This window comes from Charadrius vociferus, unplaced genomic scaffold (genome assembly GCF_000708025.1).
Source record: "Charadrius vociferus isolate BGI_N301 unplaced genomic scaffold, ASM70802v2 scaffold215, whole genome shotgun sequence".
NCBI lineage: Eukaryota > Metazoa > Chordata > Aves > Charadriiformes > Charadriidae > Charadrius > Charadrius vociferus.
The window spans coordinates 76,659-104,040 of NW_009648532.1; the positions used below are offsets into that span (position 1 = coordinate 76,659).

General features: G+C 42.1%; 1 protein-coding gene across 1 annotated transcript in view; it reads left to right on the forward strand.

Annotated features, from left to right (window-relative positions):
- Positions 1 to 27,117, forward strand: part of WRN (Werner syndrome, RecQ helicase-like) — a 46,337-nt gene extending 19,220 nt beyond the window's left edge. Inside the window, 22 exon segments of the mRNA XM_009885802.1 lie at positions 906 to 974; positions 1,493 to 1,575; positions 2,716 to 2,822; positions 3,731 to 3,918; positions 4,822 to 4,999; positions 5,586 to 5,767; positions 7,114 to 7,215; positions 7,587 to 7,679; positions 9,012 to 9,153; positions 12,842 to 13,012; positions 13,092 to 13,186; positions 14,754 to 14,829; positions 14,992 to 15,065; positions 16,657 to 16,738; positions 17,019 to 17,131; positions 18,062 to 18,176; positions 19,428 to 19,553; positions 21,327 to 21,489; positions 22,568 to 22,782; positions 24,137 to 24,208; positions 24,760 to 24,897; positions 26,995 to 27,117. Of these exon segments, the coding sequence (XP_009884104.1) occupies positions 906 to 974; positions 1,493 to 1,575; positions 2,716 to 2,822; positions 3,731 to 3,918; positions 4,822 to 4,999; positions 5,586 to 5,767; positions 7,114 to 7,215; positions 7,587 to 7,679; positions 9,012 to 9,153; positions 12,842 to 13,012; positions 13,092 to 13,186; positions 14,754 to 14,829; positions 14,992 to 15,065; positions 16,657 to 16,738; positions 17,019 to 17,131; positions 18,062 to 18,176; positions 19,428 to 19,553; positions 21,327 to 21,489; positions 22,568 to 22,782; positions 24,137 to 24,208; positions 24,760 to 24,897; positions 26,995 to 27,117 (2,707 nt within the window).
- The last annotated feature ends 265 nt before the right edge of the window (positions 27,118 to 27,382 follow it).

Genomic DNA, 27,382 nt, shown 5'->3' on the forward strand with positions numbered 1-27,382 from the left:
TAGGGGATATGGAGGGTTTTTTTTGAAGTAAGAAACATCAGTTAGGTGTGGTATTTTCTGCTGCACATCATGAGTGTGTGCAGATGAATGGCTGGACAGCCTAAGCTGGCTCTATAGCCAGCTCCTAGACTGAGTATTAATCAGCAGGGTGTCGCTATGTATTCAGCTGCTTCTTTGGCTTCTGTACTGTTTTTCTCAGTGGAAAGGGTTTATTCACTACCTTCTCAGTGGGTCATTTGTTTTGAAGGCTGAGGAGACTGAATTTCTACAACCGAAGGCAATTCAGTAATTTGTCTGTCGGTCCGGCTGCAGTTCTGCTAAGGACCGAAGCACAGAGGAACGAGGGGGGAGAAAGTATTGGAACAAAAGGCTGCAGTAAAATGCAGTAAATAACCTAGTTAAGAAGAGAGGGGTTGTTGCGGGCTCCTGAAGGAGATCAAATATGAAGTGGCTGAGCTGGTATGCATCATTACTGAATCTGTTGTGAAAAAGCAGCCACCTGATTGAAAATTAGCAGATGCAGCACCAAAGACTGAAAGATGAGACAAAAAAATGCACACTGGTAGGGCTTATATCCAAATGTGATGAATTGTGTAGGATAATAGCTAAAGAAAATATATTTACTGTATTTTCTTATGGATGTTTAATTAGTAAACATAGCTCTTGTGCAAGGAAAATGGTCTTTATTTGGGAGAGGGCAACAGCTGGAGGGGAAGTGGAAGAGCACGTGGGTGGCAGGAGTAGCCAGTCTCCCACTCCTGCTTTTCAAAAGGGGTTTCCCCACAAAGATCCTTGGAAGAAAGTAGTCTCTGACCCTGCAGCTTGAACTTCCTTTGTGAAGTGCTGGCATAGGCAGAAAGCATTGAGACTAAATCTGTTCATGACTGTGCTTTTTATTTCTGCAGGATGTCAGAGATTCCGGCTTGCTTGCTTGGTTCGGCTCAGTCGAAAAACATCAAAGAATGTGTCAAAGCGTAAGTCTTAGCTAAGCTTTTTTGGGACTGCAGGTTCTGACGTGGTTGTACTTGAGAGGTAGGATGTCGCCCTGATCTGACATCGCTGAAACTCTAGATTCTGGCCCAGACCTGGAACCTGGCACTCGGTGATATCGCTTGCGTTCAACCAGGCTGGGGATGTGGGAAGCTGTAGCCTCTCTTGTGCCCTCTGGCTGGGGAGATGGGGCTTGTTGAGTCAGCTTTACGTTGTGAATTGTACAGGATTTTACACGGACCTGTATTTGTCACCAAGTCAGCACAACAGTCCCTTCTTGTTTTAAAGGCCAGTAAATCTCTCGACTCTTTGCCTTTACCTGTAGTGCTGTGCACTACCTTACTTTCGTATGGATCTGGAATGCTTTCTGTGGTCTTCCTTTCTCACATTCCCTGTCTACAAGTCTGTACTTGTTCTTCTTTACATTTTCTAGACAGTCATGGTTTGGTTGAGTTGTCTGGGGTTTTTCCTTCTGTGACGGTGTATTTTCTTGATGTTTCAGGGGTCAATACAGAGTCATCTATATGACTCCAGAGTTCTGTTTGGGGAACTTACAGTTACTTCAGGATCTTGACCAAACTGTTGGTAAGTTGGAGACAAGGTTGTGGATGAGTTGGCGGGCAGCTTAAATGCATAATTACATTTAAACTTTCTTAATGCTTGAACATTCTTCACCAGTTTCTTACCACTAGTGAGCTCAGAGGCTAGTGTAGTGACTGCCAATAAATGTTGTTGTAAGATCCTGTCATTGATGGAAAAAAGATCATATGTGAGTAGTGTCTTTAGCACGGGCTTGGCATGGAGATGTTAGACAAGTTATTGGAAACAGAGGTGCTAAAACACTGATCTTCAGATCACAGGAAGTGAAATATATATCACTAAATATTTAGCCTCTGAAGTATTCTAATCTCTCGGGTCTTTCTCAGAATGTAACAATGAAATTGTGTTTCGAAACACTAATGCATCTTCAAAATTCTCTTTTCATCAAAGATGGTGCAGCTGATGGATCTCTCACAGTAGAGTAAATTCAAGGCACATAAACTCCAAGAATTTTTTTTTTTATGCTAAAGAACTGAGTTTCTAGTGCTGCAGGCAGACTATCTAGGGAGAAGACAAGCCATCTGAATTTCTGGAGTCACAAGAAACTGTATGCTTGGCCTCTGACATAGGGTGCTTTGAACGTGCAGATTATAATGGGATATCTGTACTCAAGTTGAGGGTTTTTTCTGATTCGGAAAATAAAGGTTAATGTACAAGGACATCTCTAACCTCTCTCCCCTAATTTTTCTGGACTTGCACTTCTATTCATTGCAGACCTGAGACACTCAGGCGTTGTTTTAAGATTGAGAAAATAAAACTAATGACATCTGTAGTCAGCTTTTGCGGCTTATTATTAATGAAGTCTGGGAAGCAGGGGGTGGGAAAAGGTCTTGTCAGAGGTAGTTCAAGATTTTGACCCATTGTGAGGGATGTTGGAAACGTGGAGCTTGGAGAAGGAAGAAGGGATGGAAGTCTGTGAAAGCTCTTAGTCCTTTTTACAAAAGAGGTCTTTATAAAAATGGGTCTGGGGAGTCGGTACAGCAGAAGGCATTCTAGAAATAAAAACTTAAGCAGACTGCTGGTATCTTCTCTGTAGAGCTTGAAGTTTTGCAGAATAGGTGTTTGTATCTTCCCACATCGGTGTGTCTTGTTAATGTGTCCATGCTGTGGTTTTGTGCCCACCAGGTATTACTCTCATAGCTGTTGATGAAGCTCATTGCATTTCTGAGTGGGGCCATGACTTCAGAAATTCCTTTAGAGGTCTAAGCTCATTAAAGAAGATTCTGCCATCGGTGAGCTTCTGATATGTTCGATTTCCAATGTATGAGAAGGATACGATCTCGTTTTATATGATAGTTTGAAATATCAATCTTTCGATGTTGCTCTTTGGGAGCACTTACCATGCTGTTTTGGTGTTTACGCAGTCCCTGTCAGTGATTTGAGCTTTGTGGGGTTTTTTCCAAACATTTAAATGAAGAATAGTCTGAACCCGGACTACCAGAAACATCTGAAAATTAAGTTACTTTGGATCCTTATGCTGTAGAACACGATGTTCCTAAGCTTCTGGTTTAATATTCTTACGCAGTCCCTGTCAGTGATTGAGCTTTGTGGGTTTTTTTCCAAACATTTAAATGAGGAATAGTCTGAACTCGGACTACCAGAAACATCTGAAAATTACGTTACTTTGTTGGATCCTTACGCTGTAGAAGATGATGTTCCTAAGCTTCTGGTTTAATATTTTTAATGTTTTTAAGTGTTTTTTAAACTGGCTGGCTGAGCGGCTTGCAAGAACAAGCAACTGTGATCTCTAGACATTCCTCAAGCACTTGCCACATAAGCTCAAAAACTAAAACTTGAACATTACACACTCTTCTTAGAAGTTTTGTCTTATGTTCCTGAAATTTAGCCGACGACGTCAGAAAATTATCGTAGACTCGCTGAAGGTGTAACGCATTCAGAATAAAACCCCATATTTCAACAGTGTTCTGTCCACGTCTACTCTCCTGAACAGTGTAGACCAAAGCTCTAGGAAGCTAAATAATAACTATATTTTTCAAACAGTTGAGCTGCTCCAGTGATCATAAATAGATTAAAGTGCCTGTTTACATGCTGTTTGAGTTTTGAATCAGTTTGGTTTTTTTTTTTTGGTTAAAAAAACCCCAGTGAATTCTCAGACTTTTTCTGCTACTTTTCACTGCAGGTTCCCGTTGTTGCTTTAACTGCAACCGCAAGTCCATCGATTAGAGAAGACATAGTGAATTGTCTGAACCTGAAGAATCCCCAAGTCACGTGTACTAGTTTTGACAGACCTAACCTGTACTTAGAAGTTGGACGACAAAGTGGAAATATCCTTAGGGATTTGAAGCAGTTCCTTACTAGGAAAGGAAGGTAAGGATTTAAGCCTGTTTTCATTGATCCCTCAGATATACTTTGGTATTTCGGAGTTTTGCTAATGTGTACTAAGAATTGGTAGCAGTCTTAAACTGACAATGGTGAGGAGGAGCCTGGGCTTCCTCTGTAGCTTGGCTCTGATATCATGCTAGTCACTTGTGTCCTGTGTTGTTGTCCCCTCTCCCAGTTGAAAAAAAAAGGCTTTTGAGGTAAGGAGTGATGGACTCTCGCTGGTCGCATGTTGCTGACTTAAGGATCTTCAGGATCATTTGATCCTCAGAGGATCTGCTGACACTGTAGTAATTTGAGTGATTATGATGGATTGGCTGGTGGGTAACTTTCCAAACAGTATTGTGTAAAACGTGTGTGAGTCTGTTATAAATCTGTGGTAAGATCATTTTTTTTAAATAAAATTAATCTAAGCAGATGAAGTGCAGTCCTCTTCTGTTAGCAGACCCAGTGGTGTTCCCGTTCGGGCTCTGTTCTCCTTCTCGCAAGCTACAGTGTGTGTCTCTACAGTAATATAAATGAACTTCTCATTGCTCATTTGTACCTTGTTATGAAAATGTAGACCTTTTAGAAGTGACAGCTGTAAAAGCGTATTTCCTGATGACTCTAAGGAAATTGGGAGGCCTTATCCTGCTGCTTCTACGGAGACCAAGATCTTCTGTGTTTTGCAAAATAAACTTAAGAGCACCAAATAACTTCCAAGTCAATTGTTCCAAAGGAGAGACAATTTGTGTACGAGTGGACTGGTTAAAGTCTGTTGCAATTTCTAAATCCCCAAGAAGGTGAACTGCTGGAAAAGCTACGTTGCCTTTTCAACTAGGTTCATTCTGACTTTTTGCAGAGGGGTGGCTGCTTCTCTTCTGCATCTTTACGTGTTGCTGTTATTTATAGCAGTTCTGCGTATGAGTTTGAAGGCCCCACTATCATCTACTGCCCTTCAAGAAAGGCCACTGAACAGGTTGTGTCCGAATTGATTAAACTTGGTGTGGCCTGTGGTGCGTACCATGCAGGCATGGGAATCAAACAAAGGAGAGACACCCATCACCAGTTCATGAGGGACGAAATTCAGGTATGTAAGAAATGAAGTCCACTTAGTCCTATTCATAATTGCAGAGTTTCTGGTAGAAGAAGGAATTTGGGAATATGAGCGTGTGTTTTCCATTTACTGTGTCTGTCTCCAAGTCTGGGCAAAGAAATTGCTGGTCCTTGCTGACAGTAACAGGATTCCTGGCTTGTGTTTCAGAGTACTTTTATCTCTTAAAAATGCGTAGCGTTTGAGGAAAATAGCAGTGGCTGGAACAATATCATCACAAGTTTTGTGAGCTGCTTTCTTCCTCCTGCAGCTAAGCAGGCAAAGAGTTATCCTGGGACTACTTCTGTTCCTCTTCACGATAGGTTTTGTGCCTTTTGTTTGAGAATAACTGCTTGAAAACACTCTAGCATTTGCCACAACACATGTTTATAATCCTTTGCTCATGCTCTGACCAAAATCAGATTTAACAGTACCATGCATGTCTAGTGTGTTTGAAGCCATTGTAATTTACACTGAATTTTGAGTCCATAGCAAGAAGTTGTCACCAACTGTGTGAGCATTAATCCAGGCATATTCTTGATGCTCGTTTCAAAATGTTTAGCACGTGTCTTCTGTTTTATAGTGTGTAGTGGCTACAGTGGCGTTCGGAATGGGCATCAATAAAGCAGATATCCGGATGGTTATTCATTACGGTGCCCCTAAGGAAATGGAAGCCTATTATCAAGAAATTGGGAGAGCTGGTCGCGATGGGCTTCCTGCTTCTTGTCACGTCTTGTGGACTGTAGCAGACTTGGCTTTTAACAGGTAAACAACTGAAGACAACTGCTTTGACACAGATAGCCAAAACATACCAAAAAAACCCCAACAGAGCAGGGTGGGTTTGGTTAAGAATCTGATATTTTTTTTCAGCATGGTATCCAAGTCCTTTCCTGCATACACACTGTACTAAGTATGCTCTACTTAATTCTAGAAATAATCCACAAGTTGACTAATGGTAATGGGTTTGTCCTTGTTCCAGTTCTGCTTTCTGAAGATGCTTTGCAAGGCAGGTGGTGATAAAACCTTGTCGCTTGTCTTGCAAATCGCCTGACCTGCTTTTAGACCTATCTGACGTGATTTTAGACCCATCATCACCCCTTAAGATTGCTGATGCTGTAAAATTGCTTTTTTTTTTTCCCCTCTTCACTATCTTGATGTCTAAATGGAGAAATGCATTTATTTTTTTTTTCTTCTGGGTGGGGGAGTCCTTTTGGTAGAGGCCTTCTGTTAACTTTGTCCATAGCTGGTGTAGGACCACAGAAATGCTCGAACTCGGTCATTTGAACTTGTGTCAGCAGACTGCCGGAGTCTGTGAAACCATATACTTCCCTGCTGTCTTTTCCCAGTGGGCCGAAACTTGCTCTGCTCAATTTTGAGCTGGAATGGTGTAGCTGAGCTAATGTGGTGCCCAACACCTGCAGTATGGGCTTGGTTTTGATGCCATGCGGTGCAGGTGGTCGCTCAGGTTTGGCTCATGCAGCAGCTCGGAGCACAGACGGAGCGGCTGTTCCATACACCCATCAACTAATCCCATACTATTTTCTCAGTTGGATGCGTCCAGTGATTACTATAAAGGACATTAAATTAGGCTACAGGTGGATATGTCATAATATGCCACCTCTTGAGTTTCTTGAAGGAAGAGTAATGATATCCTAGTATATTTTGTTATCTGGCAGTGGCACTGATGGAAACTTGCCAGAGTTGAGAGAACTAGAGAATGAGAGAAATTGTCCTCTCTCAATGCCCTCTGCTCTTTCTTGCCTCCTCTGTGCCTTTTGACATGGATTTCTGAAGCTTAGTAGCCTGTGGAGTCAGAAGCAGCTCTCTGTCTCTCCTTCTGCTGTTTAGAATGATGGTCACATTTAAAAGAATATGATAAGGTCCTCTTCTGAGTATGCTCTGTTCTATAAGGATCAAGATCATGGAGAAACAGGCAGGCAGTTTGGGTCTGGTTAGGATAAAAAAAGTAGAATACTTTTTTCCAGCTTTTTCTCATGAATTTGACTGAGATGGTTGTCTGGCATATTTCATTTTTGGTGTGGGACAGGGGACAGTGATGGGGATTTAAGGCTCTTCATTTTTTATTTTTTTTTTCCCCTTTTGACTGACAGACATCTTCTAAGTGAGATACGCAATGAAAAGTTCCGGTTGTACAAACTGAAGATGTTGGCTAAAATAGAGAAGTACCTCGTGTCAAACAGCTGCAGGAGGAAGTGAGTACTGGAATCTATTTAATGTTTTATGTCATCTCGGTCAGCTTTGATAAGAGCCTGTGCAACTGGGTCACAACCAGAGGTTGTAACCAGAAGGCATCTTATACTCACAATGTGTGCTGCAAACGGGTTTCATATGAAAAAGCTGTAGCAAAAAATATTGCCTTCAGTGTATTTATCCTTATACATCGTGTTTCCTTATTTACTTTTAAAAAAAAAAAAAAACCACCCAACTTTTTTAGAGGAATGTGTGCCAAATAATTGGCTCCCCAGTGAATTAATTAATGATGCTGATTTCAACTGTTTCCTGCAATAAATTTAATGTGTAAATTCTTGGTCTTTTATTTAATTCTTTATGTTCCCTTGGGTAGAATCATCCTGTCTCATTTTGAAGACAAACAACTCCGAAAGGTTTCCTCTGGCATCATGGGCACAGAAGAATGCTGTGATAATTGCAGGTCCAGGTAAGCTCTCTTCCCTGAAGACTGATACAAGAGGTTATGTTCTCTTGGGCTGACTTAAAAGGCAAATTAGCTCAAAGAATTGACTTCTTATGCATCTGATTTTGCAGATGTTCAGCCTGAAGTTTATCTTTGAACAACTGTCTCTAGCGTTCTCCTACGTAGTTGAGCAAGCCACGAGGTGGCTTATAAGCTCTAGGGCTGTGGGAAAGCCCTTAAAGTACAGTCGCAGTTCCAAAAAAGCTTTAGAGCAACACTTCGGGACTGTGAAATACACTTTTGTTCATCAGTTTAAGTCCTGTTAGGTAATTAATCCCGAAGGAAAGCACTTGCAAGTGGAGTGTGATACCACGTGTCTGAGGTTAAATTGCCCGAGTGTTGAGGGAGCTGTTCTCATGTTACAGGGTGTGCTGCCATATGTTAATTTGAGCATTGCTGATAATCTCGTAGATGTGCCGAAGGGAAGCCAGGGGGTCAGTAGTTGCACAGGTATGAGAAGAAACACCTTCCTCAGCTTCTCCTGCGTGCACATACACGCTTTTCCTGAAGTTAGAATAAAGGATTCCTTGTTCTTGCTGGTAGCATGATTCTTCCTGATCAGAGACGAGATGTTACGCTGTGTTGCTTCCTGAAAAAATGTTATCAATTCAGTTAAATTTCCTGTGTGCTCAAGGATTAAGAAATCTTTGCCTGGCCTCTACGAAAACTAACCAAGAAGAGAATTTGAAAGACTAATTACAGTCTTTGCAGTCACATTGCTGTGCCAGTAAAGAGCCCTGTGGTGAATTTGTGTTGCAGATCTGAAGTCACTTGAAATAGATCATCATCCTTTTTCTCTTCCTCAGAAGTGATTTCTGCCAGTAACTTCTTGATGGGTTCTTCCAGTCAGTAATGAATGCATTAACAAACCCTAGAAAATCTTTAATGGAGTTGTTCTTTCCTTCTTTTTTCCCTTTGTGTTATTTAAATAAAAAAAAATACAAAGAACTCCTCTTTGCTATTAGGTGCAATCAAAGAATTGCATGCCTAAAATAGTCCAAATATTCAAATACAAAATACAGGAGGTTGTTGAGACAACATTGTTCTGTCATAGGAAGTACTGTGAAGAACTGCTTATTGTTGGGTTGGGCGCTGTCTTAACCACAAGTGATTTTGACTTGCTCAGTCTTGTGTTTTCAGTCCTAGTTCTTTACGCTTAAACACGTTCAACTCCTTATATTTGTGTAACTTGAAGTGTGTATTATTTGGGTATCACTTGATAGACAAAATTTGAAAGAAGGGGAGGGGACTTGATTTTGTATGCGTGTTAAACTTGGTTTTCTTTGCGTATTTCAGAGCCTCTTGTTTTGTGGTCTCCAGTGACTCGGAAGGTGGTTTACAGGACTTTGGGAAGCAAGCGTATCAGCTGCTGTCTGCAGTGAGTGCCCTGGAAGAGAAGTTTGGCACTAGAATTCCCATTCTGTTTCTCCGAGGGTCTGTAAGTGATAGTAAAAATCCTTGTATGTGTTCTGAGAGTGGAGGGACTGTTACAGTGTCCCTCTCTATTGATGTACCAAATAATATATGAATATACGTACGTATAAGTGTGTGTACACACACGTGTGTAATGCTTTTCTCAGAGGGCTGAATATCTGTAAAAAGAGGTAGTGTAGACTTTCTGAGGCTGCTCAGCAGCACTTCCCATGCAGCAAACTAGATTGTTGTCTTGAAAGGCAGCTATAAAAATAGTGGCCCTCTCAAGTGTCCTGTCCTTAATTTTGTGCACGTACAACGAAGTACAACAGTTTTGGTCTCCAAGCTCTTGCTGTCTTGCTTCTGGTTTGCTTAACAGAACAACGTTCAGCCGTCTATGGCCCAAGAGTTCAACTTAGAAATAGTAGCTGTTATTTGCCTTGTGTGGAGCTGTCCTGTGTTCTGTGGGTCATTTTGAGTCGGTTATTGACAATGGTCTGTAAACACGTGAACACCCACCCACGTATTGGCAGAGGTTCTAAAGCTCTTTCTGTAAGGCTTCAGCTTTTTGTTTTCTTTACGGTGAGTGTGATCTTGTCAGAGAGACAGTTAAGTGGTTGGTTGTCTTTCGTTTTTTTCCTATGAAGATACATCCTTTCCGTTATCCTGAAAGGAGTAGCCTTTTCAGAATGAAGAATAAACACATCTTTGCTCGGTAATCAGTGGGTTTATGTTTGGATAAAGCAAATGATGGCTTGTGTTCTAGCTTAGTACTGCTGGCTGACTTGGAGTAGGGAGATGGGAATTAGGACACTAGAATGAATATAAATGGTTTCCACATACTTCTACTTACAATGTTTTCTAAATACGAGACGAGAAATTCACCAGAAATAAAATCTGAGAGCAAAAACAGAATAACTTCTTATGTTTACAGCTTGGAGGGAGGCAAGGGAGGTGGGAATCACCTATAGTACTTGAACATCATTCACACAGTTTTATTCTCTTTTTCCCTTTTAATAAGAAAGTTAATTCCTAACTGTCACACAGGTGTATCTAGGGGAAAAGTATTCTGTTGCAGACTTTAATGTAGTCTTGATTGTTAATTTACTGGACACTATTGGAAGAAGTGAAGATGATGCCAAACTTGCACTACAAATACAGAATAACCTCTTACTGCCTATAAGAATACTCTTTTCTGGGCTAACATACCTTTTTTTAAAAAGTGTTTCTTTACTTTGTTGTATCAATATATACTCTAGAAAGAATGCATGAAGTAGTATCACAATAAATTTACATGCTATACCTGTCTGAGGCTGAGTGGTACGTTACTTTAAAAGCTTGTGCGTAGTTTATGCTCTCTTTAAGTTAGTGGTGCCTTTTTACAAAGTCCAGGTGGCTTCTAACAGGCTTTGGGTGGACCGCAAGAGACGCCATGTCTTACTTAAATATTTGAAAGCTGAGTCAGACTGTGAAAATGAACAAGGCCCTCTGGGAAACTTCACATTAGAGCTGCATTAACAGAAATATTGTACTAACCCTGCTAAACAAAGAGGAATATGCAACTCTTAATGTCTCGTTTTATCAGCAAACAGGGGAATTTGTGGCTACTTCAGCAATTATTTCATTGTAACTAGTAGTCTTAGTGACTGATTGCGAGCGGCTTTTAGTAGTACCTCTAGCATTTAATAATTTGTACGAAGTTGAAATTGCTATCTTGCCTTTCCTTGGTCAGCCCTGTGCCAAGCTCAAGTGATGATGCTTAACCCAAACATGGACACGAAGTTTTGCTGGTTTGCATCTTACTCCTTTTATAGTTATTTCCACTGTTGAATTTGTTCTCCAAGTCAAAACTATGTTCTGAGAATGTGCAGCCATTGGAGGAATTCATGTAACTGGCATAACTGAAAGCTTAGGAGTATAGTCGTGCTGTAAAGTAACACGTGTTGCAAGTTGAACGAGGGCCCTCCAGAAGAGGGGACGTGGGACTTGGTGCTTTCTCTTTGCCTGCTGGATGGGTGACTCGCTTGTGTTCACCATCAAGACTCTGTGCCCCGATCCCACCTGGCAGCGAGCTGAGTCCCTCCTGCCTGTGGCTGCCTGCTTCAGCTTCCATCCCCTGCTGCTAAAGGTCTGAAACAAGTCCTCCTCCCTGCTGCTCCCCTTGCTGTGTATGCAGATTAGCAGCTCCTTGACTACCTGAAATTCTCCAAATTGCTCCTTACTGTGATCCCTGGAGGTGGTATGGAGCTCTGCAGGTCACTGTGTGCTGACGGCTGCCTGTCCTGGATTTCTTTGGCTCGGCTTCCTCTTTTCTTTTACATTAGCCTGTTGTATTTTCCTTTATAAAGCAAACTGCATTCTTGGGGACAGATGCTCTGTTTGCGTGGTGCCTAGCATGAAGGGGTTCTGGTAGAAGTACTAACAGGAATCTGGAAAACCTGCGTTAATAACCAGCCCTGTAAATGGCAAGAGGTGAGCCTCCACCCTGCTGTCTCTTCTTGTCCAAGGTTATAACTGTTAGTCGCACCCCCTGCTTTTTTGCCTACCACTTCCTCCCATGGGATGTCTTTATCTAACCAGCATCGCAGATTATGTGTAATATACATATACATTCTTTGGAGGATATACCATTTGTGTATATACATGCATATATATAAAACGAAAAAAAAATAGTTGTTTGACCATTAGTTTTCCCAGTGGAGGGGGCATTCAGCACGCCTACAAATAACGGAGTCTGAAGCCTGCCTTCCAGTTGATTTCGTGTGCTAGCAATAAATTGAAACTTCTGTCTGAGACACGCTTACCTACTCACACTTGATCCCCTGTTACTTCCCTGTTTGCGAAGTTCTCAACTTTTCAGATTGATGCTAAGAGTTTCTTTTCTTGGATGGCAAAGGGCTAAAGCCCCTTCCACATTTGGGCCCAAAGTTCAGGGTGGATGATAACCCATCAGATAAAGCTAATCAGCTTTTTTTAGAGCCTGAACCATTGCTAAGAGATGAGTACATCAGCAACTTCTTGTAACAAAATAAAAAAACAAACAAAAAACACTTTGCCCTCAAGACCGAAGGAGGAGTAGAGCAGACACCTGCAGTGAGCTTGCTTCTGGCTTTGTAGCCCTGTCCTGGGATTTAACAGGACTTGTCAGGTTTTTTTTTTTTTACTTCTGTAGGCTCTTAATAATTAAAACCAGGACAGGTTACTGCTTCTGTTTGAACTCATGCAATGTAAGATTGACCTGAACCGGTTGAATGCAAACTGCACTAGATGACTGACTTTCTTTTCTGCCGTGGTGGTTCCTGTAACCTCCTCCATGTACAAAAGGAGATGTTTTAACAGTTCTCTGATCAAAGCGTAGGTTTGTCTGAGGTCTTGCTACAAAAGAAAGTAATGATCTTCTCATGGCCTTGGCAGAAAGTGCAGGAGTGGATTAGGTTAGTCGAGGTGAAACTGCTCTTCAGGTGACATGAATGAGGCAATAGGCACAGTTTATCCTCTCATCATTGAACTGCTGTAGGTATGGTTATTGTGGTGGGTATTACGTAAAATTGAGTAAAATATTTTGGTTTGTGGCTTTTCCATAAAGGTCTTCTGTGGAGAAATGTTCTTGAGGACATGCTCCTCGCATCTCAGGTTTTTGGTTTACTGGTTATGTTGGAAACTTTCTTCCATAAGGACTGGAGAAGCCTGACCAATTCTTTCAATAATTTCAGAGTTCTCAACGCTTGCCTGACAGATACCGAAGACACCCTCTCTTTGGTAGTGGAAAAGACTGGCCGGAGAACTGGTGGAAGTTGCTGTGCCAACAGTTGATAATGGAAGGGTTCCTCAAGGAAGCCTCTGGGCATAACAAGTTTGCGACCATATGCATGCTTACCCAAAAGGTACTTTTTGGTGTGAAACAACCCGTCAAAGGCTTCTCCGAGTAATCTATAGCTAAGCCATATGGTTTATTTTTTACAGGGTAGGAATTGGCTGTTAAAAGCTGCATCTGCCTCAAATCCAAGTCTTCTATTACAGTCCAGCGAAGACCTTAATTTACAGAGACGTCCTAGAAGGTAGTACGCGTGTTTTCTCGAGGCTTTTTTTTTTTATTATTTGAACATCAGATCATGAGTTTCTGAAGCCTGCTTCTGGAGGTGGTTGGGTTGGACAGAAGACTTCTGCACTTGATTTTTCTAGCCAAAGCTTTCCCTTAGGCAGTATCTTAATACAAAAGAAAATGCAGTGGGAATGCCTGGATAGACACCTGTATTGACGGCTGGTGCGAAAGGTGACGTGTTGCCTGGCGTTCCTGGGGGTGCATGACTCGCAGCTTAAATCTGACGGTGCCTCGTCACTGCGGTCTTTGCAACTAATCGGACAGTTTGGGAACTGGGAGGGTTAGTGGGGAAATGTAGTTTGGAGAAATTGCTTCCAGCCTTTCCTGACCAAAACTAGTCAGAAGGTGGTTTTCTTCATTATTAGTGATTCCGGGTAGCCTGGAAGCATGTTGTGGCAATGCATGTTTATGGGGAAAGTAATCAGCTAAAGACAAGAAACAGCAGAGGAAAATCCCATCAAGATTTATGTTCTTTCCAATGTTGATGAGTTAAACAGTGAGGCTTTAAATAGAGTAGCTAACAACTGGTTTTCCCAATTATGCACTTGACCTAGTTTTTCATGAAATTGAAGCTGAGAATGAAACAGAAAAGCCTTTATTCTAACCAAAATTGATTCAGCACAAATGTGTGATAGTTTCTGTCTTCACATATTTCTCTTGTGAAATTTGAACTGTTCAAAGTCTTGCTGAGTATGACTGTAGAAGTGGGGTGTGTTTTCAGTGGTAGTCAGGTATTGGCCATCAGAGCATATAGCTCTGAGAAAATAGCGCGTGAAGGTGTTTTTTGCTTCTTTTGCTTCTGGTTATTTTTAATGAAGTGTTGTGTTGGTCTTCACCAACACAAATTCTGCCCAGTGCTCTTGAAATGAAAGATAATGAATGGAAGGTTGCGGAGGCCTTGCTGTGACAAGAAATAGTGTTAGAACAAAGCTCTTCAGTGGTGGCCTTAGGAGCCTGTTCTGGTGTCTAGATTGTCTGTGTTGCTAAAAAAATAAGTAAATCGGGTAATGACGAAGTACCAATTTTCTTTTGCCTTCTAATATTCTACTGTTGTGGCTTTGTCAGCTGCTCTCTACAGATGACAAAAAAAACCTGCTTATTATTAAGGAGTAAGCAACAGTGAAAGCTGTATGCCTAGTGCAAAGCAGAAAGTTGGGACTCGTTTGTTTTGTCCAGTGGTGGGATCTCAAAAATAGAATCTTTTTTCAGGTGCTGTCACAAAAATTCCATTTTTGTCATCAGCCTTTGCTGCTTCCATAAGTCAAGATTCTTGTTCCTTGTTAAAGTCTTAATATTAAACAGGCTTTGAGGTCCTCAGTGTGTTTTCACAAAGAATGGTGATTCTAGTAATTTGCAAAAAAAAAAAAACATTAACTTTTTTGATTTGCCAAATAAATCCCCGTACCAAGTTCAAATAAATTCACTTAGCAAAATGTTGATTTTTTTTTTTTTTTTTAAATGGCAGTGTCACTGTACAAATGGCTTGGTCTGAATTGATTAAGTTACAATTTGTTTTATTACAGCAGTAGACCTTTACCTGTGCTCTCAACGCAGCGGTCCCCAGAGACGAAAGGAACCACGCAGTCACCGGTCAAGCAGGTCTGTCTGAGTACAACTCCTTGCACTCTGTGGTCCATCCTCGTTGGTATTTAAAAAAATCCTACAAGTGTATCATGTTGTCACAAACAAATATTTTTGCTGCTAACAGCAACTTCAGTGGGAAGACTGGTAAATCAGTATTTCTTTGTCTCTTTTTTATAGATGTCTCTGTATGATATGTTTTCGTATGACAGAAAAGGTAAAACTCCTCCGAGAAACAATAACGTGCTTAAGAGGTACAGTATTCTAAATTAAAACAGAATTACCTAATTGTGATTGTGTTAATAGGGGTAGGGTTTGTAGGGTGGTCCTTAAAACCAGCGTTCTGCTGTATGAAGTGACAGTAAAAATATTTCATATCTTAAAAAAGAAAGACAAGTGCTTAAAAGTTGCTCTACACTGCATTATATTTCAAAACATTGAACTATTACAACATTTAACAGGATTTGCTGAATTTGACAAGTTGTGAGTGTCACGGGCAAAGCAAGCCTTATTAACTGCTGAAGTGCAAACTTTCTCACTGGTATTACTTCAAATCCAAGGAAGAAAAATAGTGAATGTTGATTAAAAATGGAGCAATAGCAGACTTATATTGGATACTTTTACTGGAGCCATGTTGTTTTTTCAGGCCATCTTATATGGGATGGTTAAAACTGTAATTGATTTTAACTTGTGATGATTTAAAACAAGAAATGGAGAATAGATATTTTTTGCCAAACACTTTGCAAATATAATTTGAGCAAATAAGTGACAAAGTTGTGACTTGCTCTTAAAGCTGGAAGACCTGGCGTATAGCCTTGTGCAGCGGCTGTAAGTGAGCGTGTTGGTTTCTGCCGTTCTGCACTAGGCTGGCAAAGACTAAGACCAATTTGGGACTCCCTGAAGTCAAAAGAAATAAAACAAGCTTTTGCAAAATACAAAGTAATGTGTTTCCCTGGCTGGCGTGGTGCTTCAGATCAAACCCGCCTTGCATTTCTGAGCAGTGCTGTTTCTCCTTCAGGCAAGTAGCCTAATGCTGGCAGATGATAGGAAAATAGGACATGTCACTTAAGCTGAGTAATTGTCACTGTAACCCTGTGAAGAAAAATCGTTTTGGAGAGAGCTACAATCCAAAAGAAGAGTTATGTCACTTTGCTTAGGAAAGGACGCTCTTACTCCAGTTTGCCAGCTAACAGATAGTGCAGTATAACCATAGCAGTCTAATTAGGGGTAAATGTCCTTAAGTACATGAGCCCATGGTCTGACTGGTAGTTGTGGTGCTGTTCTCTATGCAGACATGCTTCACAGTAATATCGGCTAATTCTGCTTACAGCACAGCAGCTGTGTCCTTGTCACTGATGCTTTTGCAGTTACTGACTCTTTCTGGCTGGGATTAATGTTGTTAGCTATTGGGGAAAAATGTAAGGTGTTTCTCATGGGATGCTGTCAGAATGATGGCACGAATGGACAGGGGACTTGTAAGAAGATGTTTTTGTTAACAATAGGGGAATCCAGCTGTAGATAGGGGTATTGGTAAGTTAGTTTGGTTCTTTTCCCCTCAAAACGGCAAGTTCATCTGCTTGAGCTTTGTACAGTAAGAAGCTATTTTTAAGTTACAGGACAAGGCACAGAGGAATTCTGTTATGCTAGAGATACCGCTGATTCTGCCCCGACCTGCACAAGTCCTGTGTGAGCGCAACGCTAGCACGATGTGCCAGGCCACAGTCTGATGGTCCTGTCAAAGCAGGCAAAATAAGTTGGGCTGCTGCTGTCCCACAGTCTTATACAAAATTCATTAATAAATTGATCTAACGCAGGGCTTGTTTCACACTTTATTTTTTTTATTAGTGTTGCGGAGTGCTCACCAGTGAAATCATCTCCTTTGAAGCCCTCAGAACTTGTTGTTTCATCCCGAGAAAAAGAACTAGAGGTAAGTTTTTTTTGGAAGAGGGAGGATATCTGTGAATTGCGGTCAGCCTGCAGACCACAGTCCTCTTGTATTGGAGCAGCTAACTTGGGCAGCTCTTAATATTACAAAGATGTTTTGAATAGACGTCCTAGAAGAAGATTTAAGTACGTTAAAATGGGTTAATGGACTGCAGGTTTATTGCCTATTCGTGGAAATATGAAGAAAGTTATAATGTTTCTTCTCAAATTAATTATGAGTGATCTAGCACTGTTTCCTAAGAATTTGGCTCTCTTCTTCACAGACTGCTCTGTATGGCAAGCTGCTGTCTGCTAGACAGAAGGTAGCTAATGAGAAGGTAATTCCTCCTGCTGTCTTGGCAACCAATAAGATCCTGCTGGAGATGGCCCGAATAAGGTAAAGCCAGCATGCTTACATGTTGCATAAACTGAGAAGGTTGCAAGCCAAGTCACAAATCCTCATTCTGCTTTTGTTGGGAGAGTATGCCTCACTGGTAGGGGAGCAGCTCTTTTCCTGAGGATCTTCATTTGCTCTAATGCTCTTGTAGACCCCTGACTTGTGTAAGTTAAACAGTTATTGACATCAGACTTGCTTCTTCCTTCTAGTTAGTATTTAAAAAAAAAAAACAACAAACAAACAAACAAAAAAATCCACCCAAATGACAACTTTGCCTGTCTTTGTATCCAAACCTCCTGTTAGGTTGATCAGTCAGAGGAGGACAGTGTATGTTTTTGTACTGATCCTTACCTTTCTGTCTGCTTCTCTCCAATCTTAATCATTTTAGTATGCCCTTATCCTGCTACGGGTCAGCTGTGAGTCAGGAGTTGTCTCTTACCTTGTGTGGGTAGCTCTGTAATAAAAAAGAATAAGCACAATTTAGTGTTGCTCTCAACTGTTGAAAGGAGGGGGAACAATTCTTTGTTTGGTTTTGGGTTTTTTTCACATTGTATGGGAGGGTGCTGTGCAGCAGCTCAGTTGGTAATGCATCTGAAGTGCCTTCCCCAGCTACTAAAAGGTGTGAGACGGTACTACTTTTGGAATGTGTATGTTGTTCTACAGAAGAGCTCTGGCCTTATTTGTTCTTGGGAGGTAAAAGCAAAGAAAGATTTATGCGCTGAACTGATCCTTTTGCTGCGGTCAGGCTTCATGATTTAGAAGTGCAAGCAATGAACTTAATTAGTAGCAGAGACAATGAGGGTACAGTAATAATATGTTCAAGTTTTGACTAGTAGATCTGTAGTCCAAGTGTGTGTCATTCAGACGCTTGATGTTTCAAAGCATTGGCATGGGATATTTCTGTGTCTTCTATTATTCATCCTAAACCAGGCCTACGAATGTTGAGAACGTGAAGAGAATTGATGGTGTATCTGAAGCAAAATCCACCATGTTGGTCCCTCTCCTGGCTGAAATTAAGGACTTCTGCCAAGTGAATGGTTTGCAGGTATGACTTGCTAAAGTCTCTGCTACTTTGAAAGAGTCTTAAAGATATAATTTGACCTGCAGCTGTGGGATTTCTCCTCCAGAGTTTGTCCTCATCACAGCTATTCCAGGCAAGCATGGCAGTGAAACTTGCTAGCCTTGCATACAAGTAGCCCTCCCAAATCTGAAAGTGCTATTTAGCCAGGTCCCAAACTCACTGCTGATGTTCCAGATTGGTGTGGTCACCTGCGAAGTCCAGGACATCCTTATAAATGTCAACTGTCTGGTCAGGCTGAGCGTCCAGTAGGTGCCGTATTATTGAGAACTTGCAGATAATTATTGTGATTTGGGGCTGGAGGCCAAAGATACGGTAAACGTTCCTTCACCATGATTTATTGACCTAGCAGATTTGGAGGGAAGGGCTTTGCTTCCCCTAAGTTTCTCCTTAGGAGACTGGCAGAAAAGCTTAGATTTCCAGCTGTTGGAAATACTCTTGTTGGTTTTATTTTAATAGTTGATCATCTTCTGTCTGAGACATTCTCTAGAGTGGTTCCTAATCAGTCACTACTGAGAGAAACCACTAGGGAGGAGCCATGGAGCAGAGGATTAGAGGAACTATGAAGGAGTTTGGCTTTGGGGATCTTAATTTCTATGTAAATCTAAAATTCAAGGTATTTATCTAGTCTAAAAAGCAGGTAGAGCAGCAATACTACTTCTCCGTTATGCTTGAGAAGGCTATGTGGGGTCTTCTGTCTGCTTCACAGCTTCACAGACAGAAAGCTAACAGAAAGCTATTATGGGGACCAAAAGTATTCCTGGCTTGTGGTTTGTTTGTAAGTTTTTGTGTTTGGTTGGTGTTTTTTTTTCTCCAAGAACTCTGAGCAAAAGATTAAAACAAATGAAGGAGTTTCCCCATACTAAGCAGCAGACTGAATGCCACAGTTTTGTTCTGATGGAATACTCCTCTATTGTGTAATGAGCAACACTGAAGAGGCTGTGGTGACCTGGACACTGTTTTACTGGATGGTTGGGGTTTTTTTCCACAAGTAGCTTGGACAATCCCATGCTTGTTTTCTTAAGATGGGAGTATGTGGGTGTCCATCTGGACTCCCTCCTTGCCTTTTTTTTTTTTAATGGAACGTGGATTTGGGGTCAAAACGAACCTCCATAGAGATGACTGACTCAATTTATGTTACTCTTTCTGATAATGGGAGGGTGATCCATTAGTTTTCACTGGGATATAATTCTTCTAAATCCTCTTTATCTCACTTAGACTGACATATTCCCCACACCTGGATCTAAAGACCAAAAAGAAGCATCTCCCTGGAAGTGTACTAGAGCTCTCTCTCCCTCAGAGCACGTCACGTATGTTCTGTTCCAAGAGAAAAATCTCTCTGTGGTAAGCTCTTCCCTGTGGAGGTCCCTTCTTTTTTGAAAACTAAGGGTGGGGATGCTTTGTCGAGAGGAGAGGGATTTGCAGGTTCTTTAAAATCCTCTGCCTAGTGCCGAGGCTGGGTTGCTTTAAAACACCGAGGCAGTATCTTTCCTGACAAATGGTAGCTCATCTAATTTACCTGTATGGACCGGTGAAAGTATGAAAAGCTGAGCTGGCTGTGAGGTGGGATACAGTGAGATAAGATACAGCTCCCTACCTGTTACAGTGCCTGCCCAGATTAGCAGGCCATCGGGGAGAATTGTTGCTGTTACTTTCTCGGCCTGTTTCACTACAATTACGCAGCGTGCTCCTCTATTGCAGGTGTTAGTCCTGCCTCTTTCTGTACTTCTCTCTTTTTCACAGTAGTAAGGGCATACAGGAAAAGCTTCCTGATCCAGTAGCCTGCTGGAAAGGACACCAAGCATGGGGCTGCATACAGGCGTGTTTTTAAGGATAATAACCATTTCACTAACTCTGTTCTTGGTTTGGGTAGCAAATCCCTATTCCTTTGCCTGCCCCACAACCATGCTTAAGACTTGCATGGCAAGAAACAAAGCTCGTGGGAAGATTCAACGCGAAACTAGTCTAAGCGCTAGGGATTATTGTGGCTTTCTAGCTCAGGTTTTGGTAAGCTGTGTGTCCTGTTCTGAACAAAAGTTGAGGACAAGTTACCTGTCACATCTAAGTCGTTGAAGTGCTACAGGGCATGTGGCATCATGCCATGTGCCCTGTGAAGATGAGCCTGGTGAGCCGCTTTGATAGAGTTTTATTTATTGCTTTTCAATTCCATGGTAGCAAACTGAAGTTGCCTTGCGTTTTGCTTTGCCCTTCCCAAGAGTATGGGTAAACCTGGTCAGATAGTCCTCAACTTAAAAGTGTACCTAAGGATTGATTAACAAGGAACAGTTGTATAATTATTAATGAGTAACTTGATGCTCTGTATCCACTAATCCTGATGATTATATGCCTAGTATGTGTATTGTCTGGGGAGAAATCGGTAGAAGGTTGAAACCTGTTCTTTCAAGGAAGACAAGTAACCAGTTTGAAATCTCTCCTTGAAAAGTCCAAGTTTAGATGGATGAATTCTTCTCTTAAAACATTGGCCTTGAGGAAAAAATGCCACAAACTTAATCTAACAGGTGTGAAAATAAGGGGGACTTTGTTTTGGTGCTGTTACCCGTGTTCTGCATAGATGTTATGAATCAAATGGGCCATTGGAAGGTCAAGTGCACCACAGCTACTTAGGAGACATCTGAAGAAGTCTCATGAAGTAGGAGCTGGGTTGATACTCTGGATTAGCTGTGAGGTGAAAGCATCTGTTCCGTTTGGGGTGAAATTGCTGAGATTCAGCTGCCACAGGCTGGAAAGAGGCTGGTAGTGAGTGTTGTGACACAACCTGTGTCCTGCTGTGACCTGTAAGCAGGCTGTAGTGAGGCTTTGAGGTGGCCGCACAGCACCACTCCTGTGTAGAGCCTCTCTTCATCTGAAGTAAGTTCAACCTGAGATGTTGCACTCGAGCTGCGAAGTAGTAGCCTCAAGAGAAAAATGTTCTTCACAAGCTGGAAAAGAAATGTGATAAATATTAGGAGTAATAAAGTGTTTTGGGGAGCTTTGCACTGCTATGTGCCAGTATCCCCTGATTTGCTTTTTGGGAATGGGAGGTTGCCAGGTCTGAAGCTTTCAGTTATATTTCAGGCACTTTTGCCATCTCAATTCCTTCTGCCTTTGTTTCCCTAGAGGACTATAAGTGAGAGCAGATCTCTGCCTGTTTCTGAGGTTGGCATTCACCTGTTCCAGGCGATGAAAGCTGGCTACCCTGTCAACCTGGAGCGAGCAGGTTTGACTCCTGAAGTTCAACAGGTCATTTCTGGTGTTATCCGTAATCCTCCCATTGACTCAGGTGAGCATCGCAGCCTTTACTGAAGCTTCTCATGACAGTGGCACACAGGTGAAGGGAATGAAAAACTGAAGCTCAGCTGCTTCCTTAGGTAGAATCTGTCATTTCTGGAAGGCCTGTGGCTGTGGCGAGGCGGAGCATGGCAATGCCAGGGTCATTGCTTTCCTTTTGAGGTTATGTTGTAAAAGAAGGCAATTGTGATTAATAAAAGAGCAAAAGAGGGTAGTCCTCTACAAATCCTTCCACTCAATTGTATGGTCGCTGAAGAGAGTCAGGCATCATTCTTAAATCTGTATTTACTCGAGTGGTTTTGGGGAAAAAAAAAAAAAAATCAGCCTGACAAAAACTTCCTGTCAGTACTGACATCTACAGAAAATAAGCTGAATAAGAGGTGTGGAATTTCCCCAGTGCGACTTCTCTGCAAGAAGCTTGAGGAGGAGGCTGAGAAGTGCAGAAAAAAGCAGTGCTTACTCTTAACACGTTCATCTGGTGCCACAGGCTAGCTCAGAGGCTGAAGACAACGGCGTACTGATTCAGGATTCTGAGACTGAGTGACTGAAAGTTCAGTCTTGCTCTAGTCGTTTAATTTTGTAGGTTAGCAGAGTTGGACTTGTTAGCTTTGTTACACTTCTATTGTAGGTTAATGCATCTTTTCAGCAGCAGTTAAAGGCTCAACCAGACTCTCAGATTGCTGTCTTTAAATTTAGTACCACGCTGCATTGGAGAGCTGGCATGGCACTATATTTAAGAAAGCAGAGAGGCTTTTCAGCCTGAGCTAATATAGCCGCCTTAAGAGAAAATGGTTGATAGGACATGCAAGTTAGAGGCTGGTGATTGTGATGTTTTAGACTAAATTTGAGGACAGTAAGTCTATGTGACACGAATGAGGTGGGGATTTATCCTGTGAGCTCAGGATCTGTTTTCTTATGAATCAAACCCATACATTGTTTTATTTTTTTAGTCTTTTCCATGCTGTAATCTATCCTAAGCTTTATCGATGCATTTTACAACATAAGAAAACTAAATAAAGGGGTAAGAGAATTTAAAAAAATATATATATTGTGTTTATATTTTTTCCAAGACACGACCAAAATTCAGGCAATCAGAAAACTTGTTCCTGCAAATATTGAACTGTATCTCATCAAGATGACTATTGCATTATTGGAGAAAAAGGATAGAAATAAGTCTCAGGATGGCTCAGGTGTCAAAAGGATGTTGGTGTGGTCAGAAGGGCAGCAGGAAAAAACAGGAGCAGATCAAGCAAGCAGGGAAAATGCCATGTGGAGTAAAACAGAGGTTAGTAAAAAGGTATAAAACTGGTTTTGTGAAAAGACTGTTTAACTCTCTGCAGGAGCAGACTAAAAGCTCTTTTATGTTGTTGCTGTTTCCAGTAGCGCTTAGCGTCTCATCTTGACAATCCATCTTTCCCTCAGTTTTGAGTAGTACTGCCTCCTTCTCTGCCGAGAGCAATGCTCAGAGCAGAACCAGAGGGTTCCCCTTGCAAAGTATTGACTTAGGCTGCACAGGGACAGCCCTCTTCCTATCTGTGCTCTGTTAAACGTCTCACCCGAGTTTATCTGTTCCCCTGTGGCACTCGCAGCTCATCTCTACCATAATAAGTCCTGGACATGCAGCCCAGGAAGATCAGACACATGATGGTCCACCACTGTAGACCATCACAACTGCAGCTTAATAATGGCCTCAAGAGGGATGAATGCTTTCTACTGTTGTCCAGTCCTTTGGGATGTGGTTGCAAACGTCCCCTGTAAAATCCCAGATTTACAGTAGCTGGGCCAGTGGAGGAAGAAGTGGAAATTCCAAGTTCTCCCCACTATGAAAAGCTTTTGTATGCTGGATCCTTCATAGCCACAAAGTCCATGTTCTGTCCTTGCCCTGCTTCTGTGCATTGGTACCTGATCACCAATCTGAAGTGGGAAAAGTGATTCTCTCACTGTGCAGAAAAGCTGAGAGCATGAAAAAAACAGAGGCAATGCTTGCCAGAAATGTCTTGCAGTTTTTCATGGCTTTCTCTGTTGCTTGAAACTGCTGGGTGTAGCTGTGATAAGAAAAGTGTCATGCCGTAAGTCTGACTCATTGGGGGGAAATCTCAGGACATAAGGAGCTCTTTGTTGCTGTTAGCTCAGAAGCCTGGTCCTTCTTTCTCTGGCCCCTTGGTGTCTCCAAATTCCCAGTTCAGCACCTTGTACAAAACGCCACCCTGCGCTGAGTGGCTTCTGGTGGGAATGGTAGAAAGAAATTCCAGACTCTAAATCCTTCTGCTGCCTGTGCTAGGATTTCATGTCTTTTCCTTACAGGGCTTGGGGTTGATTGCTTGAACTCTGACTCAAACCGTTTTTCAAGCCTTTCCATTTTGCCAAATTGATTGCTTCATGAGCGCTAATTACACTTTTTTTCTGCTACTGTTAGCTGCTGGAGCTAATAACAGGAATGACATACTATTAGAAATCAAATTAATATTATACAAATGAGTAGACTGCAAATCCAAAAGCTAATACAAATAGTTTTCATTCACTTCTCCTTCAGAAGATATTCTGGTTCTAATAATTCCCTGTAGCAAACAGCTTTTATATTTGCTAATGAATATTCGTTCTTGGATTTCAACAGCCTTACATTACTGCTGCTTTTACAGGGCAATTTGATCAGTCCGACATTGAAGGAAGGAGCAGAGAAATCCCATTTGCAAGTGGAGCCTTTGACTTCGGTAAACAGATGTTCTTACTGTAATAAAGCACACCGTAGACTTGCCGTTAGCGATGCTTTCGGTAACACCAAGATGTGTAGTTGATCCAAAAATCTCAGCTTGGCTGTTCCAACCTATGACCAGCAGGCATTATATAGAAATCGGAAGTCAATACCTCTGTGCCCACTGTGCCATTTTTTAACTGATACCTTTGCTGTAAAAACACATTTGAAAACACAGCACTTGTGAGTCAGATTTTAAGTTCTTGGAGCGACGGGGATGGAGGAAGTATTCTTCTCCACTACAAAAAAAAAAAAATGCCTAAGTGCAAGTTTCCAATTTCCTTGTGTTTGAAATAGACACACTTCACTTGCTCAAATTTTTTGGGGGTGAAATGGGTAAGGTAGTTAGTGCTGTCATTAAGCAGAGGTGTTGGGACTCTGGCTCATTTACATGCAAAAAAACCCCAACCCCTCTGAAACACAGCCTTTGCGTTGAATTTAGTTTGGGCAGACTTAACCTTAAAGCTGTGATACATGTAACAGCCTGGTTTCTTTCTGTCGCATGGAAAGGCTGCACGGAGCGTGGATGATGGCCAGCCAGCCAGCAGAGGGGCAGCAGGCTGCCTGAAGCCCATTGCACTGGCCTCCTGGAATCAGCCTGCCCTCAATCCCGATGAGGAGGAACTGTTTGCCGACTCTCAGCCAAAGGTGAGACTGCCTGTAGCTCTGTGCCAAGAGCAGAGCCCAGACCTGGTGATTTGGGTGGTGATCTTTACCAAACCAAAAGCTCAGCTTCTGTCTGGGTTCTTCACTGTGCCTAAAACCTCAGCCTGGATTGCCAGCCAACTTTTCTTGTTAATATCCTTGATGTGGTGACAGCGTGCTGCTTTTATTGCCCTTGCTATGCCCGAATATACCTCGAAGCATCAGCCTGCTACAGTAATTTTTCTTTCCCCAGTACATCTTGTCAGCCCTCTAGTGGCAGATGCTTCCAGCACTTTGAGGACATCTGGCTCCATTTCCTCTTCCAGGTATAGGGGTGTGGGAGATTGTATGCTGGTCACACTAAAGGTTTTTGCACTGGTGTTCACATAAACACAAGTTGTCTGAGCATACATGCAGTGTTTTTTTTTTCTCAAGGGAGCTCACGTGGCTCTGACCAGCACTACTTCCTGTACTGTTCCCTTCAGTTTGAAGCTGAATATTGATGTGAGCATAAAAGATGATGCAGACAAATCATTATCTGTGGTCTGGTCAGTGTTAGGTAGGTCTAACTCCTAAATAGCATTACAGCTATCTTACTTGAAACACAAAATACATTATAACATTATCTTTTCGACTGCTGGTGATAGCTTCAGAAAACTTCCACAGTATCAGTTCCAAATAAAGCTGCTTTTTTGTGACACAGGAACAAAGTGCCATCAGCGTAATGGTCTCTGCACCCTACCAAGCTTGGGCTGGGCACACCTCTAGATGCAAGCACTGGAGCAACCTCACGCCTGGCTGTAAATCTGTCCTCCTGATGTGTTTCCCAAGAGCATCTTGCCAGCAGTCTTGTTCATGGAGTCATTGAATGGTTTGGGTTGGAGGGAGCCTTAAAGATTTATGTAGTTCCACCTGCTCTGCCCTGGGCATGGACACTTCCCAGTAGACCAGGTTGCTCAGAGTGCCGTCCAACCTGGCCTTGAACACCTCCAGGGATGGGGTATCCACAGCTTCTCGGGGCAACCTGGGCCAGTGCCTTACCACCCTCATAGTAAAGAATTTCTTCCTGGTACCTAATCTAAATCTCCCCTCTTTCAGTTTAAAACCTTTCTCCGTCATCCTATGTCTCCCCTCCCTGATCACGAGTCCCTCCCCAGCTTTCCTGTAGTCCCTTTAGGGACTTGGAAGGGGCTCTAAGGTCTCCCCGGAGCCTTCTCTTCTCCAGGCTGAACCCCCCCCAACTCTCTCAGCCTGTCCTCACAGCAGAGGGGCTCTGGCCCTCTGATCAACTTCCTGGCCCTCCTCTGGACTGGTTCCAACAGGTCCACATCATTCGTCTTGAAATCAGCATCTCAGCAGAGATTGGTCTTCCATTATTTAAAAACTGGTGGTTGAAGGATGAGCAGAAGCCCATTTATCTCCTAGCTGTAAGCTCTTAGAGGAATTCATGGCTTTGCATTGCCACAGCATCCCACCATAGCGCAAGAGATGCACCTACCACTCATGGAAAGTGCCGTATGTTCAGATTTTCTCCGGGTGGCACCTAAGGCCCAAGTCCTGCAAAGCTTGTGACCTTTGTAAGGAGAGGGAGTGAAGAAAAGGTGCCTTGCACAGTTGGTGATGGACACCCACATTTACGTTTCTGAGTTTCAATCCCTTTTTCTCCAGTATTTAGCAGGGAAGGAGCAGGTACTGTTGCTGTATCACCAGTTTGGGGTATCCACTTCCTCCCCTGCCTGGGGGTGGTCTGTTCTTTCATGGGTCACACTGAGGAGCTGTGGTTCTCTTTATTCATTGTTTTGACACTTTGTTGTTTTTTTTTTTTTAAAGGCAAGTCAGCATAACATTTAGGTGTGCCAGCATGCTTTGCTGTTTCAGGCCAAATGTTTCCCAGCTTTGATTCTTCTGTTATAGCTTGATTATTTTTGTGAATTAGTTATTTATTTATTTTACTGCCTTAATTACTTGAAAAAGGTGCTGTGTTTAAGGGACATGAGCCTTCCACTAATAAGCTAGACGGAGCATGACTTGTTGGGGGTTTAGAGCTATGTATGTTTGCAAATACTTGCCTTTTTCCAGACATTTGTTTTCTTTTTGCAGAGTTCGCATTTGCCTTGTAAGAGGAAGGTGCCAGAGTGGTTTGGAACCTCAGCTGTGCCCGTTCTACCTCTAACCCAGATCAAGAAATCCAAAGCGGAGACCAGAAAAGGGATTTTTAGTTGAACGTAGAAATGGAGATTTTCTTTTTTTTTTTTTTTAACCTTTCTATAAGGACCATTTCATGTACAAAGCAGTACTTTCCTGGTGTAGTTTACTCTTCTCTTACTTTCCTTGCATTAAGGGAAGAGGGAGACGTCTTCTGCAGCACGTCTATGCTTTTCACCGTGTGAAACCTGTTAATATTACTAAAAAATAAATAAATAAACATCCCCCCTCGTCTCAGTGTTGCGGAGTGGTTGGGACATGACAGGCTGCGGCCTTGAACGCC